The sequence below is a fragment of the Contarinia nasturtii genome, unplaced genomic scaffold (genome assembly GCF_009176525.2).
Source record: "Contarinia nasturtii isolate CC-2019 unplaced genomic scaffold, AAFC_CNas_1.1 Cnas_scaffold_533, whole genome shotgun sequence".
Classification (NCBI taxonomy): domain Eukaryota; kingdom Metazoa; phylum Arthropoda; class Insecta; order Diptera; family Cecidomyiidae; genus Contarinia; species Contarinia nasturtii.
Window position 1 is genome coordinate 929688 of NW_022197885.1, and position 21211 is coordinate 950898.

General features: G+C 35.7%; 6 protein-coding genes across 7 annotated transcripts; 5 read left to right on the top strand and 1 right to left on the bottom strand.

Annotated features, from left to right (window-relative positions):
- The first annotated feature begins 184 nt into the window (after positions 1–184).
- LOC116339442 (39S ribosomal protein L34, mitochondrial) lies at positions 185–806 on the top strand. Its single transcript, XM_031765312.1, has 2 exons — positions 185–400; positions 467–806. Exons 1-2 carry the CDS (start codon positions 360–362, stop codon positions 714–716), a joined length of 291 nt encoding a protein of 96 aa, XP_031621172.1. The 5' UTR covers positions 185–359; the 3' UTR covers positions 717–806.
- A 143-nt stretch (positions 807–949) lies between these two features.
- Positions 950–7772, bottom strand: LOC116339441 (5'-3' exoribonuclease 1). The gene is made up of 16 exons (XM_031765311.1): positions 7418–7772; positions 7023–7249; positions 6715–6928; positions 6223–6387; positions 5824–6106; positions 5540–5751; positions 5248–5462; positions 4521–5178; positions 4135–4427; positions 3740–4053; positions 3441–3673; positions 3199–3378; positions 2979–3122; positions 2562–2916; positions 1322–2478; positions 950–1250 (listed from the first exon to the last, which is right to left on the bottom strand). Exons 1-16 carry the CDS (start codon positions 7490–7492, stop codon positions 1086–1088), a joined length of 4890 nt encoding a protein of 1629 aa, XP_031621171.1. The 5' UTR covers positions 7493–7772; the 3' UTR covers positions 950–1085.
- A 161-nt stretch (positions 7773–7933) lies between these two features.
- LOC116339787 (polypeptide N-acetylgalactosaminyltransferase 35A) lies at positions 7934–10722 on the top strand. The gene is made up of 8 exons (XM_031765833.1): positions 7934–8441; positions 8497–9086; positions 9165–9334; positions 9395–9423; positions 9531–9697; positions 9767–9966; positions 10042–10188; positions 10265–10722. The coding sequence occupies exons 1-8, from the start codon at positions 8102–8104 to the stop codon at positions 10539–10541; spliced, it is 1920 nt and encodes a 639-aa protein (XP_031621693.1). The 5' UTR covers positions 7934–8101; the 3' UTR covers positions 10542–10722.
- Positions 10723–10839: 117 nt separating this feature from the next.
- LOC116339788 (intraflagellar transport protein 52 homolog) lies at positions 10840–12975 on the top strand. The gene is made up of 6 exons (XM_031765835.1): positions 10840–11236; positions 11332–11434; positions 11497–11611; positions 11675–11682; positions 11955–12620; positions 12679–12975. Exons 1-6 carry the CDS (start codon positions 11025–11027, stop codon positions 12967–12969), a joined length of 1395 nt encoding a protein of 464 aa, XP_031621695.1. The 5' UTR covers positions 10840–11024; the 3' UTR covers positions 12970–12975.
- Positions 12976–14023: 1048 nt separating this feature from the next.
- LOC116339706 (GPI mannosyltransferase 2) lies at positions 14024–15673 on the top strand. Its single transcript, XM_031765736.1, has 2 exons — positions 14024–14072; positions 14162–15673. Exon 2 carries the CDS (start codon positions 14229–14231, stop codon positions 15594–15596), a length of 1368 nt encoding a protein of 455 aa, XP_031621596.1. The 5' UTR covers positions 14024–14072; positions 14162–14228; the 3' UTR covers positions 15597–15673.
- On the top strand, positions 14074–21072 carry LOC116339705 (probable ATP-dependent RNA helicase DHX34). Of its 2 annotated transcripts, XM_031765735.1 has the most exons (17): positions 14074–14184; positions 15722–17092; positions 17595–17726; positions 17821–18026; positions 18091–18222; positions 18288–18518; positions 18586–18780; positions 18846–18981; positions 19044–19342; positions 19413–19529; positions 19617–19795; positions 19873–19983; positions 20046–20319; positions 20387–20526; positions 20593–20714; positions 20784–20982; positions 21047–21064. In XM_031765735.1, the coding sequence occupies exons 2-16, from the start codon at positions 15742–15744 to the stop codon at positions 20960–20962; spliced, it is 3804 nt and encodes a 1267-aa protein (XP_031621595.1). In that variant the 5' UTR covers positions 14074–14184; positions 15722–15741; the 3' UTR covers positions 20963–20982; positions 21047–21064. The 2 variants fall into 2 exon arrangements, with proteins under 2 accessions (XP_031621595.1, XP_031621594.1); XM_031765734.1 differs by having other exon boundaries at positions 20784–21072.
- Positions 21073–21211: the final 139 nt, after the last annotated feature.

The window sequence follows — 21211 nt, forward strand, 5'->3', positions numbered from 1 at the left end:
AAATTTATACGTTTAAACGAAGTAGTGTTTTTGATTAAATAATTTGATTATTTATTAAAGTACATGTAATGAATCGAAGAGGAAGTACATAAGTTCATATTACTTTAAGCAATAGTTCATATTGAAATAAAAACAAAAGTTCCGTGTTCGTCATTTGATACCGTTCGACATTTATACAAAAAAAAATTCAAAATCGAACAATCGCCCGCTGTACACATGCCCTGTTGGTTCTAATAATTTTTTTTTGGTGGTACCTTGTGTTGTCAATTCACAAATGTCATTCATTCCACATAACCTCAAAATCTAACATTTTGTGTTGATAACATTATTTTTGCCGAGCGATTTCTTCAAAATTCAGAATGGCATTGAATTTTGTGTCAAAGCTGTTTTCAACAGTGCGGTAAGTATTTGGAATTGGCAACGAACATTTTGTAAATACAATTGAACATTTTTTTCTAATTTGCAGTGTATTTGCATCGCCAATGGAATCAATTGCACGATTCCACTCATTGGCTCAGGGAACATCGATGCAACCAACAGCTGGTGGTGCATGGAGTTTAATTTCCGTGCGAACAAATATTCGAAATCATTTTCCTAAGCCGCGAGAAAATAAGAGATTGATGTTACACGGTTTCCATCAACGAATGAAAACGAGAGGTGGACGACTGATTATCATGCGACGTATTTTGAAGGGAAAACACGTTTTGTCTCACTGAAAAGAATTCATCGGAATTCATCAATCAACTTAGTTGTTCATTTGTAAAAAAATAAATAAATAAATTTAGATTCAAAAACGAAAGTAAAAATGAGTGCATTTATATTCAAATATATTAAGGCTAATGATGCTTTAGTATCTCATGATGCTGGGTGACCTCAAGTCACGCATGACGTTTGAACCGACAAGTTGACGACACACACGAAATGAAATGAAAAGTAAACTACAATTGTGTTCTTTTGTTTTTCTGCCAAATAAATGGCAAAAAACGTCACTGCTTTTATTGTTGACCCTATTCGTTCTGTTTTCTTTTCCTTGAATTTTTGAAATGTACAGTTTATCGTACAATTTGAACATTTTGATTTTCTGTTTAATTATTTGTAACCGAAAAGTTACAAGCCAATCGCTTTGGTGGCGGCTTAAAATTGGATGCATCCTTTTTGTTTTCTTTATTTTTAGTTTCGGATTTTTGTTTGATTTGTGGCACCGCTTTTGCTGGTGTGCCATTGTTTTTGAGTATTTCTACTTCTGGACTCTGTGGGGAAAAAAAGACAAACACACGAATCAAAATTTGATAAACTTTGAATGAATTCTCTCTTCATTTACCTGTACATTTTTATCTTCTTCTGTCGATTTATCTAAATTTGTATCCTGTTTCGCTGCCAAGTCAGTGTTTGCGTTGGATTTTCCCTTAATCCCCTTTCTGGCAGCCTGTAGTGGAATGAAAGCACTGCTGGTGCCATTTTTTGGTTTTAATTTTTGTGGACCTTCGGGTGAATTATGCTTAATGGTTGTCGGTTCATTCATTTGTCGATGTGATGCATCGTAATGGGATGCATCGTAATGAGCTGACATTCGGATTTGTTGATGATTGAATGGTTGTGGCCCTGGAATAACTGGCATCATCTGATGCATCGGATAATTCGGTGCTTGCATGTACATTGGAGGCCGATACATGTACGGTGGCACATGCGGTGGTACATGCGGTGGCGGTGGAATTCCATGCGTAAACATCTCATGACCATATGGCATCATATTCGTTGGAGGTAACATATGCGGTGGGAAAAATGGCTGGTGATGCATTTGTGGTGGTGGGATATTCATTGGCACATTTGGCGCGTATAGTGGATGCTGTTGTGATGGTTGTTGTAATTGCGACAAAAATTGCTGTGAAGCATTGTTCGTTTCATTATTTTTCGACTTTTGATGCCAGGATGCCGGTGGCTTTGGAAGATTAGAAAGCGTCGGCAATGGCAATGGCAATTGACCATTACCCAAATCGGTTGCATTCTTCTCTGCTTTACCAAACAGTGCATTCAAATCGATACGATGCATATCGTTATTAATGTTACCGTTACCGTTTGGCTGACTTTCGGCAAGGGATTTATTTTGACTTAAGCCAAGCATTTTTTTGAGCACATCTTCTTCTGTGGAAATGGTTCGCATTTGACGTTCCCTTGCATTTACTTTGTCAGCCAAATTAATCAATTCAAATTCGGCTGTCGGTGGTTCGACGGGATTTACATTTACAGGTGTGACGTCATTTTCTTTGCGTTCAAGTGCTTTATTATCGGGCACTCGCCACGATTTTGGTGGCTCACTTGGTTTTACCAGCACGTCTTTTGCGAGCACTTCTTTGCGTTCAAACCTTGGTTCAAACGGTTTCACTCGCCATGCATTTTGCGGAGGTAATGGCTCATTGACTGCACCATTCTTTTGGCGTTGAGTCATTCCAAATGATCGTTGCTCTTTGATCGGACGACCTGAATGAAAGTAAAATATATTGATTTTTATTTTTCATCTTTAAAGAAATGGAAATTCGAGAAAAAAAGTAATTTTTACTCACCTGCACCATGAGTAATATTAATCAATACCGATTTGCGTACTTTGAATACGCGTTTTTCGGCGATGTCAGGAATTGATGTGCCCAGTTCGAATGGTTCATCGAACAATATTTCATAAATGTAATCGACAACATTGATATTCTCTTGTCGAATTGGATTTGGGTCATTTCGTGGCAATATCGATATGATTGTTCCACGCAAGCCCAATGGCACCGAATATTGATCTCTGGCTATGACAACGCGATCGAATAGTTCAAATGTGGCCGATGGATCTGGCAACACTTTTATATCGTTCAAATTTGGCTTGTATAAAAGATGCGGTTTTACTTGTAGACTAACTTTTCGAATTGGTTCATTCTGAAATTGGAAATGATTATTATCACACCGTTCGGATTTAAGACAGTCAAAATCGATTTTACCCGTAGATTGTCAATAATCTTTGCAACTTGATCGATTGCTTGTCGTGAGAGGCATTGAGTGCCACATGGTTGTCGTGCAATTGTTCTGCACGGTAAACCTTTGAGCCATTGTTGAATTTGTTTCAGAACATTCTCCTCGTCCTCCTGTTGAGCAAAACAAGCGACACATTAAAACATTGATCTGTACATCGAATCCAAAATTGTCACTTTTAAAATTCACCTTTTTGTCAGCATTTAAATCGGACTCAAATATTGGATCGGATTGTGCTTTTCCCTGTTTATTCATCAATTGAAATAGCTGTGGAAATTTCATGGCATATGATTGAACCACATTGATTGTTTCTTGTGAGTAGAGCCATTGATTGTTGAAGCTTTTTGTATAGCCGGGAACCTCTTCATTCTGAAAATCAATTGATATGAATAAAACGTCCATATTTTTCAAAATGCCCGAAGAGAGTTTACCTGTTTAAAATGTTTAAATTGAAGTCCAACATTGATCTTCTTGTCATTGTCTGAAACTGGATAGCGACGCTCTCCATAGTAAATGAAAACGATACCAGTGATTCGATTGAATAAGTGCGACGATACACCACTTTGGGAACCGGCTATCCATGCATTAACATATCCATGCAATTCATGCTCATACAATTGTTTGGCTGTGGTGAAATCGGGCACCGGATGTGCCGTAGTTGTCACTGTAATGCGAACAGCAAATAAAAGTCAAATGCTTTGAACTCTCAGTTTTGCATACAAATACATACGTTTTATGCGACCATTGTAGAAATGTTCATCAAGAATTGTCGATTGGCATCCATAATAGCCTTTGTTCATTAAGAAAACGGTCGAATTTTTAGTGAATACGTCTTCAACACGCTTAAAATTCTCTAAATCCTTTGCAAATACAACTACATTTTGTACAACCGATATTGGAGCTATGGCCAATGGAATTTTTGACCAATTTTTCGATAGAGTTAGTTTGCCATCGCCCGTATTTAGATATTCACGATTTAGCAACGGATAGACGTGTAACAATTGGTCTGTTTCACCCAAATCGACGCCGAGCCGCGTCAAGTGACTGCACAATGAAAAGAGATTTAAGAAACCGTTATTTTGTTGGTTTTTTTTCTAAAGAAATTATTCAAAATTGTATACGTACTGGTCTTTAACATGTTTGACCAGTAATTTAAATTCGCTATTCGAATTGGGGTTGCCATTTTTACCATCAAATACTTCAATTCCTGTCTTTTCAATTTTGGTGTTGGCATCACTTACACCGCATACCTTTGCTTCCCTCAGGTGTGGCCAACCCACATAAATTTCCTTGTCAATGAACTGTTGGGCCAATGTTTGAATATCGACATGTGGTGGTTTTTCGTCAATTTTTATGATCATCGATTCATTACGCGTTGGCTGATGGAATACTTTGACACGTTTTGTTTCCAGTTTTCCCTGTGATTTAAAAGAAAAATTTGTTTTTAAGTAAAAAAACATTTTTTTCCGAAATTCGGCTGACATGTTTGGCATAACTAATTTTGAACATACCGAATGTTTCAAATGTCTCATTGTTGGAAAACCGGGGAAGTAAACATCTTTTTGGGCGCGTGGACATGGTCCTAACACTAGTTTATCTTCAGGTACAATTATTTCGGATCGATCGATTTTTGTTTCTTTGCAAAAAACGTGACCAATCATTTGTTGACCCAAGCATTCCGGCTGCGAGCCTTGATTAGTTGCACAGTAATCATACTGTAGCATTGGCCCGTGTGAATTACGAATACGTTCATGTTCGCTTAGTTTGTCATTACAATCATTCATAGCATCCATCAATCGCATCTCATTGATAAATGGAATTAAAACTAGTGCTTCCCATTCTTGTTTCTTGCCATTCAAATCCGTTTCAAAGTCAACGGGATAATAATCGATAATCTTGCTATTCGGATCGGTCATTAAGCTGTGGTACACCTTTGGCAATAACTCTTTACTGGCGGCCGGCAAGACGGATAACAATTGCTCGAATGGTAAAAATGGTTTACCCAATGCAAAATCCAAATTGAGGTGCGCAAAATTTGAAATGTCCGATATGTACGGAGCATAATGATGCGGATAATACCATGACCAAGAGCATACACCACGATAATAATAACCTAAAGTCCATTGCAATGCTGTGATATAACACTTTGTTTGTTCGGCCAATACTTCCCTATTTTCAAATCAAATACACAAAATCAAACGGAATGTTTCGGCAATTCAATGTTTAAATCTGTCTTACTCGGTCATTTCCGGATACTTTAATTTGTTTATGTAATAATCGCGTTTGTGCAATTTAAATTCTTTTTCGAAGAGTTCGTCATCGGAAAGTTCGTCTTCTTCTTCACAACCTTTAAAAACTTCCTCCCGCTCTTGCCCATCAAACATGAATTCACCTTCACTGTCACTGTCACCGCTATCATCCGAGCTACTTGTACCCGAACCAAAGTCCAAATTCTATTTGACAGAGAAAAATTGGCAAATATTTCAAAATCAAATGCTTTTTTTTTAAATAGAATAAAGAGGTTGCATACGGTTTGTCTAATCAGTTCGTCCAAATCAGTCTTTGTCTCGGCAGTTATTTCTTCCGTCGCGGTACCAAATGTTTCGGCGTCATTACGCTTTGACTCCATATACTGGAGGTCTTCATATCTTTCACGGAATAGGTCGCGATCAATATCGCTCATTGCACCCATAAACACTTCGAATCGCTTCAAGTTCAGTTTACCCACTTCATTCATGTATCCTGTATAAATTTCAAAATAATCATGAATGATTTTATGAATGATGCCTGAACCATAACCATTTCTCTACTAACCGTCAAGTTGTGGCAATACTGTTTTGTACACTTTGTATAGGATTGGCAAAGCATTGGAGTTGATATGTAAATTTGGCAAGTGTGGCAAAAAATCATTGCCAACCATAAAACACATGAAAATCCAATCGTCGATAATTTTCTCTAAATCATATTCAAATGATAATGCAGGTTTCAATTCGATAAATTCCAGTTCCAAATATTCTCTGAGTAATCCCAAGTGCAGTAAATAAAACTTTGTTTCGTCAACGGATGGTGCACGCTTTGCATTCTTATCAAATTTAACCTGAAATTGATCATCGCATCGTATCATTTCGTTTTGTTTTTGTTTTTTACATTATATTGAACGTCACAAGTACAAAAAAGAACAGTCAATATAAATATAAAAAAAGACAGACTCACTTCTTCGCGCAACAACGCAAAATTGGGTTCATGTGTACACAAACCCAACATTATCAAATCGGCATCCAATCCATATAAGCAGTGACGTGTGTTTGGGTCATAGCTGGATTGTGCTTTCAAATACCGAATGTATTCCATGATTTTATGCTCGCCTTCGCCCGGCGTCTATAAAAATAAAATAAAATTGATGCAATTCAAATTCGCCATGCTCATGAAGAAACAACTGTGCAAAAAAAATGTTTTTGCTTTTTGTTGACTTTTTATTTAAAGAAAATAAATAAACAGCGTTGCATTTTTCTTATTATGTGTTGACTGTGTACTTTTTTTTCAGTAATTGCAGACTTGACAGTAAACAAAAATTAGCAACTCCATCATTAGACTTTATCTCTGAACTTTTTTTGTTTTTTTTTTTTTTTTTTTTTCCACGCCAAATAAATTGTGCAATTAAAAAAAATGATAAAAATATTGACAGTTGACAGAGCATTACAGTACCTCGTGTCCGCTTAAAATAACGCGACAATGTTGCCATGCTGGATCGGTGGATAATTTTAGCTTAACAAAATGCTTGAAAGCCTGTTGAAGTCTTTCCATAAATATAGTTCCCGGTGTAATGCAGTTGCTATCGAATCGACTCTCTTCGGGTAGCTTTTCATTTGCCTTCTTTGCCTTTTCAATCAACTCCAAAGCAGTTCGGGCTGATTGGAATCTGTTTTAATCACCAAATGTTGATATAAAATTTAGATAAGTGCTATCATTTCATGAGAATAAAAATTCGGTGTAAAAAATATTCTGAACAGAACCTTCTGCTACGTTGTTGATTCATTTTAGCACGTGGAGCAACGCCATCAACAGCCATGAAAAATAATTTACGCGGTTGAATCATGTGGAATAATGTATCAATGTAGTGCAAAATATCACGAAACATTTGTTCTTCACTCATGCGAAAATGAACATTTGAATCGTCCGGATGCGAGCAAACGTGAATAATTCCATTCATATCCAAATACATGTTATCAAATTGTGGTAGCTACATTATGAAAAGAAACAATCATCAAATTTTTATTATCAAATCAGAAGTTGTTGCTGACGAAAAAAAAAACATTTTTATGCGCGCTAAATTCCTCAATACCACGAGGTCATTGTGAATTTCACAATGTGAAATCAAATCAAATATTTTGCACAATTGTGAAATTACCTCAGCTGATCCCACTAATTCACTTAAATTGGGATAGCGTTCGCTGATATAGCGAAAGAATTTCGGGACTCCCATATTTTCGGTCTGATTGTGTGTCGCTCGACAAGCGCCACGGGTATAATTCAACTGTTTTATTTAAGACGCCGATTTAATTGTGTACAAATTAAACTCTTTTAAAATAATGTACGATTCTTAAAAACAATGTCTCTTAGTTGCCTAGACTTAGCAGTCGTTAAATTTTTAAATGGTTTTTAAATAGTTTAAATATTTGTATAGAATCACAGTGCAAATAATAAAATCAATTTGCTAAATAGATGCAAAAGAGCTTGCTTTGCTCAGCTTATATCAGTGAAAATGCTGAAAAAAAAGTGATGCAAACTGTCACTTTACAACAGTCACAAATACCACAATACATACGTAATTGTGACTCAATGGTATGGTGAACACGAAGTCTGTGTACTAAAAATAACACCGTTCGTACACACTGGCACTGACATACTGTGACAGCTCAGTTGTTTAACGATATCATCGATAATAGACACAGTCAATTGGTGCTTCCGTGTTTTATTCGTTGTTGTTCTTTGTTCGGTTGAATTATTATTTTGTTCAAACAAATCAATTCCATTTTTTTATCATTTAGTTTTAAGCAATGAAATAAATGTGCTCGGCTACTTTGAACGTCCGATGAAATACATCAAAATGAATCGGTCGTTTTTGTATGGTATAATTGTTGCATCAACAACTTGGTGTTTCAGCTTGTATATGTATTGGTTGCTAACAAAAAATGTTGATTCAGATGTTTTGTCAAATAAAATCTCCTGGTCGCCCAATCAAGATGCACAACAATATGCAGTATTAAAACATAACAATGCACCAAATCAATTGGTCGACGATGAAAAACAGCAGCAAATCCAAGAGAAAAAAGACAATCTTTACAAAAAGTACAAAAAGGAAAAGAAATTTCGAAAAATCAGTCAACAATTGAGAGATGAACTGAAACCAATTGAAGTAAACGGAGATTCCGGTAATAATATATTATCATCCGTTTCATTTGGGCCATTTTTAAATCGTAATTTTAGTTTCAGATGAATTTGGCATGGTGAAAAATGCCGAAGAACAATATATGCGCGATATTGGATACAAACGTCATGCATTCAACATTTTAGTCAGCTCGAAAATTGGCTTAACACGAAAAATTCCGGATACACGAAATAAGCTATGCGCTCATGAAAATTATCCAATCAAAGATCTTCCAACGGTATCGATTGTGATTTGTTTCTACAATGAACACATTGTAACGTTATTGCGATCCATAAAGTCTGTATTGGATCGTACGCCATCCCATTTACTGATGGAAATCATTTTAGTCGACGATTTTAGCGATTTGGAAGATCTAAAAGCCAAACTAGAAAGTGAAATTGAAGTGTTGAACGCTGACAAAATTCGTATCATCCGAAATGAAAAACGAGAGGGGCTCATTCGTTCGAGAGTGATGGGCGCTCGTAAGGCAAAAGGAGAAGTTTTACTTTTCCTGGACAGTCACATTGAAGCTAATATCGGTTATGTTGAACCATTGCTAAATCGTATCAAAGACGACCGTAAAGTGATCGCAATTCCAGTGATTGATATCATCAATCCCGATACATTCGCTTATACACCTAGTCCATTGGTGCGTGGGGGACTCAAATCCAGTTAAATTATTAAATCCAATTAACTCAAATTTATTAACTGAAATTTTTAAGTCCAGGTGCGTGGAGGGTTCAATTGGGGGTTGCATTTTAAGTGGGACAACTTACCAGATGGCACTTTAGTTAAAGATGCCGATTTTCTTGGACCATTTAAGACTCCCACAATGGCTGGAGGTCTTTTTGCAATTAATCGATCTTATTTCACTGAAATTGGCGAATATGATTTGGGGTAAGTGATCGATTCACCATTTTTTATTTTGCATTCTATTTTTTTTTGTCTTTTAATCAGTATGGACGTCTGGGGAGCAGAAAATCTGGGTCAGTATTTAAACTTTTGTCACATTAATAAATACCTACAAGATGTGTACTTTCCTGTACAATATTTTTTCGAAAGTGAACGAACAATTTTTTTTTTCAAAATCTAGAGATTTCATTCAGAACATGGCAGTGCGGAGGATCTCTCGAGATAATTCCTTGTTCACGCATAGGTCATGTGTTTAGAAAGCGTAGACCGTATAGCGGAACCGATGGCACCGACACAATGGTACGCAACTCACTTCGTATGGCACATGTCTGGATGGATGATTTCATTGTAAGTGTCCGCCTGGAAAAGATTTCGATCAACAACGATGCTGATTTAATTTGTTCAATATATTTTCAGGATTATTTCTTGCAACAACAAAACTCCGCTCGAAAAGTCGATTATGGTGATGTTAGTGACCGAATTGCACTGCGAAAGCGATTGAACTGTAAACCATTCAGTTGGTATTTACAAAATGTCTATCCACAACTTCCAATTCCTGGCGATACAAAGAAAATAAATTCATTGGAAAAAGCAGTTTATCAACCATGGCACTCCAGGTATTTAAGATAGACAATCGCTGAAAATAGAGAGAAAATATAAAAATCCATTTATTTTGCAAAAATTTCATTCAGAAAGCGAAACTACACCGACAACTACATGATCCGATTGACCAACAGCAGTCTCTGTATATCGGCAAATGGAGAGAAAGAAAATGGTTTTTGGAAACGAAATACCAACGTCATACTTTCACCGTGTCTACGTGTTAAAAGTCAAGTTTGGTGAGTTTGATTTTGTTTTTTATTTCGAATTTTAAAAAGAAATGCCAACTAAGCAAATGTTTGTTATTCACCTCAGGTACGAAACCGATAAACATGAATTGGTGCTGGGACAACTTCTGTGTCTAGAAGCAGCGAGTGCATCAAGCTCATCACCGCCAGTCATAAACAAATGCAACGAAATGGGAAGTGAGCAATCGTGGAAGCATGGTAACTCGAATCAAACACCAATTTATAATTTGGCCGCCGGAACATGTTTGTATGTCAAACAACCGATATCGGGTGCTGTGGTTCAATTGGGATTATGTGACGCAGGAGAGAATCATAGTTGGGATTTAGTTAAAAAGATGTTGTGATTGCAATAATTGCAGGCCAGGGCTGATACATGCAGCTATTTAAAATAAAATTGAATACAAAGAATCTCATATAAAAACAATATTCAGATTTAATGAAACAATCGCATTTCAAGCATATTTGAATCAAAATTGATTTGAGCTTGTCCTATATATTTTTTTAATAAATGTGTTTAAATTCAAATTTTTGAAGTGTCCATTGAAAAGTTCCAATGAAAACATATTTTTGTCAATTAAACCGAAGAAAAAAGTGGATCCAGCAATAATGGATTCACGCATAAGATATTTTTAGGAGATAAAATTGTCGGCCGCTATATAAAACGCAGTATTTTAGATATTATCTTTTGAAAAATCTTTTATTGAATAAATGTGTATTAAACATTTAAAAATTGTTGCGTTGTTTTGATTTGTCCACTAACGACACCTATCGAAAATATTCAAATTGATTGAATATGTTTAATTCAAGGCATTTGCGATATCGTTTCCATGACTACCGTAAACTACAACAATAGTTTACCACGTCGGCTTTTGATTAGTGGAGTCTTTATTTTATTTTTTCAAATAAAAATCAAAATAAACAAAATGATTGAGAAAAATAATTTAATAAAATTCAATGTGTCGAAAAATGAAATTTTTCAATTGAACGAAAACTATAAAACAATTCATCGTAAATTGAAACTGCAGTACAGCGTTGAAGTGTAAGTCTAAATGGTTGATAAGATTGAATCTACAATGATTCTTATTATTTTCTATCTATTTTGGTTTTTTAATCTCTTCATTAAATGCCCTTTAGAAATCATAGCGAGATCAGCCCCGAAGTATTCAATCAGGTGAAATTGTTTGTACTGGCTGGAACACATGACAAATTCACAGAGGATGAATTTAAACATTTAAAGGTATATACTGCGTAAATTTTTAATGCTTGCTCACAAGAAATGAGAATTTAATATCTCTATAGGAATACATTGATAATGGTGGCGCCGTAATGATTTTGCTTGGTGAGGGCGGTGAAGCCGAATTTAATACTAATTTGAATTTTTTACTTGAAGATTATGGAATGAGTGTTAACAATGGTATGATGAAAAATGTCCATCTAAATTTGCCAATATGTTTGTGTAATTATTTTTATCTTCCAGATTCAACGGTAAGAGTTCACTGTCGGGGGGTGAATGAGTGAGTAAAGAAACTATAGCTTGACCACACACATATAAAAGAAATAATAATCAACAACGTCACATCGACAACATGGCGAACGGACATACGAAAAAATCTCAAATCCAAACAATATTGTTGCAAATGTGTGGTCATTGCTTTGCTCTTAAACTAAATACGAATTCACTTTATTTTGCAATTTCATTTTCCTTATATGTTTCAAATATTTCGATTATTTCAATTCTTTTGTGATTCTTTCCTTAGGTAAGAGCTCACTACTGCAAGTATTTCCATCCGAAAGAAAGTATGGTCTCCGGCGGAGTTGTTTGCTCTGCAATGTGCCGTGCGATATTGGATCAAAATATTACAACCATTCCGTATGAATTCACCGATGAAAAATTGAAAATTCAATTTGTGTATCCATACGGAGCGACGCTTAATGTTCGAGCGCCTGCTAATATACTCATGACCACAGGGTCCGCCGTTTACCCTTTCAATCGACCAATAGCCGGATACCACTGCAACGACAAAAATGGCAAAATATTGGCCATCGGATCGGGATATATGTTTGAGGACAAGTACATTAGTGAAGAAACAAACATGGCGATTTGGGAATATCTGATCAAACTCATGATTGATCCGAATCACAAATTTTCTTCGTATGATTTTGCTGATATCGATCTAAGTGATAATACATTGATACCGGATACAGTTTTTATGGCTGAACAACCAAAAATCTGTTTGCCCGAATCCATTGATTTCGATCTACCTGCAGATTTTAAAGATATGTTTGATATGAGACTGCATTCCATCAACAATGACCTGTTGCCAGAAGTGATTTCATGCTATGAACAACTGAATATTAAATACGAGCCATTGAAACTGATAAAACCGCAATTTGAGATTCCATTGCCACAGTTGCAATTGGCGGTATGCTTTATTTTGTTTATTTGCCATAAATATTGTAATTAATGTCATTTTTTTACAGGTATTTCCACCGATTTTCAGTGAACTACCACCACCGCCATTGGAATTGTATGACTTAGACGAAGCATTCAGTTCGGATCGTCTTCAATTAACCCAGTTTACAAATAAATGCATGTCAGTTGCTGAAAAAAACAAGGCGCCAGTTGACGAAAAGGAATTGGAGTATTTTGTTCTTGAATGTGGCCAAATTTTGAAAGTGGTCAACGAAAATCAAAAACTGACCGCTAAAGAAGTTCTTAACGTTATGTGCACACAAATTGCACAATACAAAAAATTAGATCGCGATGACTAAGCGTATTTTGGAGTAAAATGGCTCTGTGTACACTGTACAGTGTACACAAAAATAACAAAAAACAATAAATTGAATAAATTCAAAAAGAAAAAAATTTAAATTCCGATTTATCTATGAAATTTTTAATGATTTTTTTTTTCACTTTTCTTACTTTTTTTAGCATGAAAAGTTTCTATTGAATTTTTTACACAAAAATAAGTTAAAAAATAAGTATTCTCAATGCATCTATCTTTGACCAATGCGATTCGCTCGATCGATGGTTTGAAAATCTACTTATGGATTACAGTCCGAATTGACTACGATAACTGTACTTGAGATTTTGTGCGATTTACCTAAGCCAGCTGCGGGTGTCAATCATTTTAGTGCGCAAAATAGTCAAATTTTCAGTTATGATATCATGAAAATCTACTTATTTACCACATTAAATTAATCGATGGCGAAATTCATGGCCACGCCAACTTAAATAATCGTCCGAACTGTTAATCAAACAAATTGAAAAACAAAATCACACATGAGACTTTTCAAAGGCACAAGATTCACAGTGTGTTTTTGTCTTGACAATAGTTTGGTAATCACCAGCCGATTTGGATGATTTGATGCACCGATTTTCTGTATTGTTTCCAATAGAATCGTCTTATAAGTTTTGCTGTAATGGCGTCAAACCAATAAAAAATTTCACTTCGAATTTTGATAAAAAACGATTTTTCTAAATAGGAAATTCATAGAAAACAAATGATTATGTGTTTCGAGTTGTGAAAAATTTGATCCGGTTTAATTATACAATTATTGATGTAATTAGAACTAGAAATCAATTTCTAGTTAAAATGAAGTCAAAGCGCAAATAAAATACTTTGTTCAACACCATGCCGTCGCACGACTTAGACTGTATTCGATCTGTACGCGGTCCGTTATATTTCTGTTCGGGTACGACTCACTCGTACTCAGACTTACAGCGCCATCAAGTGAAACAGAGATTTGTACTAAAATGTGTTTTTCTTTAGTACAATGGTTCGTGCGTGAATATGCATGGATTCTTCTTCGAATTTGAAAGTGATTTTGAAGTGTCAAATGTGAGTGTGTTTACATTTACCGATGAAATTTGGGTAAAAATAATTGAAAATATTTTTTTTTGTACTTTAAAAATAGACCGACATATTACATATTACGTATTACGTTTTACATATATTTTTAGAAATATTTTCTCCGGAAGAAGATGTGCGTATCGGCTTATTTGATTTAAAATAGTATTATGATTTAAAATGGGTGACACGAAAATTGTGATCCAGTTTGCGATAATTTCGCGTATTTTAATCGTTTTACTTCAGTTGGTTTCAAATTATCTCATTCCCGATCATGATGCGAACGTATTCATTTCACCGAAATCACCAACATTAAATGGATCAGCGTGCCATTCACTAGTCGAAAAATGTTTCAGTGGTTTTCGACGCTGGGATGGTGAATATTTTCTGCATGTCGCCGAACATGGATACACCTACGAAAATATGCTTGTTTTTTATCCACTTTTTCCATTTTGTGTGCGATACATTACGAATTTGGGACAAACAATAATCGGCACCAATTGTGAATTTCGCGATTTAGCTCTGATTATTGCCATTGCATTGAACACAGTATTTTTTACAAAAGCCGCTCTCGTTCTATATCAACTCACCATGGAAATATTTAATGATCGAAGTATGGCCCGAATCGTAACGACATTATTTTGTTTCAATCCAGCGTCGATTTTCTTCACTGCGCCATACTCTGAGAGTCTTTTTTGTTGGTTAAGTTTCAGTGTTATGTTATACTGTGCGAGAGGTCGAATTGGAGCTGCTGTTCTACCACTGGCCACTGGCATATGCTGTCGATCCAATGGTCTTTTGAATTTCGGTTTCATTTTATACTATGTAACGCGTGACATTTGGACGAATGGCAAAACAAATTGGATGCATTTCTTCAAAAGTTTTCTCAAAGTTTTATTGTGCGCGATTGTTGCTGGGGCAGCTTTTGGCGTTGTGCAAGCCTATTTTTATTCACTTTACTGTGAAAATGATACATTTGAAATGAGCGAAGCGGTAAAAAATTATGGAATTGTTAAAAAATACCTTTTGGCCGGCGAACGGAAGGCCGATTGGTGTTCATATCCATTACCATTTTCATATTCTTATTTGCAAAGTCACTATTGGAACGTTGGCTTTATGAAATATTATGAGTTCAAGCAAATTCCAAATTTTGTACTTGCATCGCCCATTTTGATCATGATCATTTACCATTCGATTCAATTTATAATGGCCAATCCAACCATTGCACTACGACTTGGATTGTTACAGCCAAAGAGTAACGTACAAATTGTAAAATTCAATCTATTTGTTTACACCGTTCACGCATTTGCCTTGAGCATTTTCTGTTTGTTCTTCGTTCATATTCAAGTGTCAACACGAATGCTTGCCTCATCAACGCCGTACATTTATTGGCTTTGTGCACAATATTTCCAACGGGAAATGCAACGAAACTCATGGAAAGCATTTCTTCAGCCACGCTCACGCATTACCAAATTTATAAAAGGATGGTTCCTTGGATATTTTGTCATTGGAACTGTGTTATTTTGTAACTTTTTACCATGGACATAGACTCTGTTTTAAGAAACCAAAGATGTATCAAATTGTTTTGTTGAATAAATTAAACTTATGTCATATTTTAATGTCAATTGTTGTTTTCTTCTTTTCACTAATTTCAAATTGTTTTTTGATTTCAGAATCATAAGAGCGCATCAAAATGAGCGATCATAAAAAGCATAAACACAAATCAAAAGAAATGAAGAAAGAAAGGGACCATGATCGGTCACATCAAAAGAGAAAACGTAGTCGGGAACGTCGTCGCAGTAGAAGCACAGAGAGGAGCCGAAGTAAAGATCGCAGTCGAAGCAACACAGACAGAAACCGTGAACACAGAAACGAAAAGAGTTACGAGAGAGGTCAAAATAGAGACCAGAGCATCCCAATTAAAAGCAAAAATGACTTTAGAGACTATGGTCACAGCAGTAGTTATCGGTCACCAACGATACGTCATGAAAAAAATCATTCCCCGATGCGTGAAAAGCGTTCTTCAAGTTCTTCATCTCTGTCGCCACAACGTCACACCGATGATAATCAAAAGGAAATAACAAATTTGGTGAATTTTTCATTTTTTGACTTTAAATATGAATTATCCAAGCTATTGTCCGGATATGTAGCGCGTGATAAACTAATTGAAGATGTTGAAGATTTTTGGCTATTTCTTCAAAAATACGAAACAACTTTGCGAAATTCTGGTAAAAGTATATTGCCCGATCCGATTTATGATGAATCGGTGACTGTTGAAAAAGTTGAGAAAAATCCACAAACGGGACCAACCACAGCGAAACCACAAAATCCATCCGATTGCATTAAAGTTAAATTAGCAGTGCCATTTGATAATCTTTACGGGCGATTATCCTCGCACGGTCGAAAGATCCCACTGTCAAAGTACAAAGTAAAACAATTTCTAACAATCGTTCTGCAATACTCGGATTTTTTGGAACATGATCGATTGATGAAATTAAAAAAACTGCGTCAAACCCAAGCAGATCTACCCGTTGCCAAATTCAAAGACGAAATTATTGAGGCAGTGGCCCGTGAACAGGTCATATTGGTTGCTGGAGACACCGGTTGTGGTAAATCGACGCAAATTCCACAATATTTGCGTCAAGCAGGCTATGAGAGTATTTGTTGCACACAACCTAGACGAATTGCATGTATCTCGTTATCAAAACGGGTTGCTCATGAGATGCAATGCGAACATTCCAATGAAGTTGGTTACCAAATTCGATTTGAACGCAGCAAGAATAAAGACACAAAAATTATTTTCATGACCGAAGGTCTTCTGTTACGACAATTGTCGACCGAAGCAGCTATCACGCAATTCGATGTTATTGTATTGGATGAGGTCCATGAGCGGCACTTGCACGGGGACTTTTTGCTTGGTGTAACAAAGTGCTTGCTGAAAATACGACCCGAATTGAAATTGGTACTGATGTCAGCCACAATCAATGTGAAATTATTTGCAGATTATTTTATCGAAGAAAAAGTACATGTTATCGAAGTGCCAGGTATGCGTTTTTTTCTATGGGCAGAGCAGTACTAGAATATCAATTTTTGTTTAAAGTAATTCTATGTTGTGAGTAGTAATCCATATTAATCCGCAGTAATAGACACTTGTGTAAATTCTAACAGCAGTGCAATGACGTTTCATGTGTACGTTGTGTATTACATTCGTTAGGAATAAAGTGATCGTCGTATATTGAAACAATTTATTCGATATTTATTAAATTAAATTCGTTATTTTCCATTTTTTAACAATAGAATGTCTCATCCGAAATATAGGGCGATCGCTTTGTGCCTAGCAAATGTCATACACAACGTACACAAAAAACGTCATTGCACGCTGTTAGAATTTACACAAGTGTGTATTACTGCGGATTAATATGGATTACTACTCACAACATAGAATTACTTTAAACAAAAATTATTATTCTAGTACTGCTCTGCCCCTAGGTTTTTTGTTGTAGCATTTTCGGAATTAAACTGAATTTTTTTTTTTTGTAAACACAGGACGCTTGTTTCCCATTAAATTGCATTATCGGCCTCCGATCGAAGATTTTGGCGGACGACAAAGTAAAGCCGATCGACTCAGCCCCGAACCATACGTACAGATAATGCAAATGATCGATGGCAAATATCCAAGTAAGAAATATATATAAAAACTCATTACACTTACCCGCACTTACACACATTTCCGAGTCTCTTCATCTTACACAAATGTTTTTATTTTTCTTAGGTACTGAAAAAGGTGATTTATTAATTTTCATGAGTGGTTTAACGGAAATAACAACGATTGTTGACGCCGCCACCGAGTATGCGGAAAAAAATAAAAATTGGATCATTCTACCATTGCACAGCAGTTTATCGATTTCAGATCAAGATAAAGTATTCGACTATCCACCAGACGGTGTGAGAAAATGTATTGTTAGCACGAATATTGCGGTATGTCAAAATATACAATTTTTAGTTTTACACACCTAATAAATTATTCATTTTCAATTTAAAGGAAACTTCCGTCACAATCGATGGCGTTCGCTTTGTGGTAGACTCTGGCAAAATGAAAGAAATGAGTTATGACCCGCAAACAAAAATGCAACGATTAAAAGAATTTTCGATTTCAAAAGCATCAGCGAAGCAGGTAAATATCTCCATAAATGTGCTGACAAGTTTTTTTATTTAAAAAGATTATTCTTTTAATTGAAGCGAATGGGTCGTGCCGGACGTACTGGACCTGGTATTTGCTATCGTTTGTATGCTGAAAAAACCTACAATGAATTCGAAGAATATTCTCAAGCCGAAATTCACCGAGTGCCTTTAGAATCATTATTGCTGCAAATGATATCAATGGGCCTGCCCGACGCTCGAATGTTTCCATTCATCGAACCCCCAGCCGCCGATTCAATTGAAAACGGTATTCTTTCACTCAAAAAACACGTAAGTTGAATAATAAATGTTCGTGTATTGTGTGAAAATGAAATTGCCTAAAACGTTTTTTTGTTAGGATGCACTAACAGCAAATGAAAAAGTCACACCGCTGGGTCGAGCACTTTCAAAATTACCGGTAGAAATTTCAATTGGAAAAATGCTGTTAATGGGCTGTGTATTCGAACAAGTTCAACCGGTGCTAACACTAGCTGCCGCATTAAGTGTTCAAACACCATTTACCAATCGCGCTTACCGAGACCATGAATGTGAAGTAAGTCAGCGTGTTAAGCTTTATTGGAAAATAATTACATTTTTCATTTCATTTTTTTTTTATAGACAGCACGCAAAGATCTTGAGTCTGATCACGGCGATCCAATAACCGTTTTAAATGCTTACAAAGAATGGCTTGAACTGAAGCGAGGACAATTTAATCGAAAAAATGAGAATACAAAACAATGGTGCCGACGTCGTGGTAAGATTTAATTGTAAATTCAAATGGAAGCTATGATAAGGTTGGTTTAATTTAAATTACAGGGTTAGAGGAACAACGTTTTTATGAAATTACCAAATTGCGAAGACAATTCGAAGAGCTGCTGAAAGACAGTGACCTTTTGAGTGTGGATAATTCAGAAATGAGCACCAGCGAGAGAATTATTAGGAAAGGTGAACTGCGACAATTGAAGCAAATGCGACGTGAACATAAGCAAGAAGCACCAAAACGACGGAAATTAAAGATGACATTGTATTCGAATGAAAATGAAGACGAAGACGATGGAAGCGTTGATATTCGTGATGTTGATTTTCGTCTGTCGAACGATTCATCGAAAATCGATGTAAGTCGACGGATTTACTTTCATTAAATTTTCATATTTTTTTATTTTTTATTCATTTTGTTACCAACAGGATCTAGTAAGCGGTGCAACGGCGTGCAGTTACAGAGATTTGATCATTTTAAAATTGATCTTAGTCAGTGGTTTGTATCCACAAGTCGCTATTTCCGATGAAATCAATCACTTGAAGGTACATTCGTTTTGAGACCTCGTTCTTCTTTGTGTCATCTTTCCTTTTTCATCACCAATAATTTTGTGTGAATATTTTTAAATGCAGGCTCCTGGACAGCAATTCTATCATACCGAAAAAAAACCGTACACATCCCTTCATCCGATGGGCTTTTTCGCTAATAATCCACAAATTTTACAATTGACACAACCAGAAATAGCGGAGCCATTTGGAACTTATCGTTCAAAATTACCATTGAGTTCGCGACATCAGTTGCTATGCTACTTGTACGTAAATATTCCATTCTATTTCAAGAATTAAATGTTGTCTATTGCATTTTTTGACTTCTCATCTTTTTTTTCAGGTCGCTGTTGGAAACAACAAAACCATATCTAATGAATACGCTTCGAATGCCTGCCGCTCAAACACTTTTGCTATTTTCACACAGCATCGACACGAATTCAACATTTTCCAAGTAAGTTTTATTCGCAAATTGAAATGGAAATTATGTTGAAAATGATTTTATTTAAATTACAGGATAATTTGTGATTCATGGCTACAATTAGAGTTTCCACAGCCGGAATGTGGTCAAAATTTACTTCTCAAAGCATCAAATTTGCGTCTCACTTGGACCAAACTATTGGAAAATAAACTGGAATCGATGACAAAAAGCGTGGAGTCTGAGCTGGCAACGGATAAACGTCAAGTAGAATCCAAGAAACTGGAGAATGAACTTTGGTCCAATCTGGCTACTTTCATGAATAGTGAAATTCTGTACACAATCAAGCGACTTCTACCAGCCGACTTGAAGGTAAAAAAAACTTTTTTAAAAATTGACGACAAAACAGAGACTTTTAAGTATGCTTCTCAATCCACAGACGTTATATGTCGGTCCAATGGACGATTATAGCGAATTACTGTCACAATTCAAGCCAAATCCATTTGCCGATGACTTTGAATGCACGCCAAATGATGTAAAGGGTGGGATTCAGATAACGGACAACATTTTATATGCTGCGTGAGTAAATATCAAAACATTTTAAAGAAACAAACCGAAAAAACAAATATTTTTCATGGTAAACAGTGTTCGAGAAACGGACTGGAGCTGTGAAATGGCAGATCTAATTGTAACCACAGAATGGAACTGTACACATTGTGGAGGAACTTTCTATCTAACCGGGATTCAAAAACTTCAACATACGAATGGTACGCAAGAGATGCGATTTTGTTAACAAAAATGACAATAATACCGTATTAAATTTAAATTCTTTGCAGAATGTAAACCAAAACCAGAAATCGATGATTCGAATGACCAAAGTGGTGCGATGGCAGATAATCAGCAAAATAGTAAACCGCAGAATAGCAATTCAAAACTTTATAGTTGTCCAAATTGTAAACAAGAACTCTATTTAACTTCCACCGAAATATTGAAACATCGAAAAACGTGCACATGAAAAAATCATCATTCAGTGCGGTATGAAGTCATAAAAAAACTGAATAAAAACATTATTCTATTGATTGAAATTTTTCATTTAAAGATGTCGGCGTTCATATATGAACAAAACTGATGCATTAATAAATAATATGGTAATTTTTTGAGCGATTACTCTCGATCCCATCATAAAATCGATGCAGTTTCTCTTTAATAAATATATTCTACGTTAAATGAAACATTAATATGGTATACATATATTACATAAAAT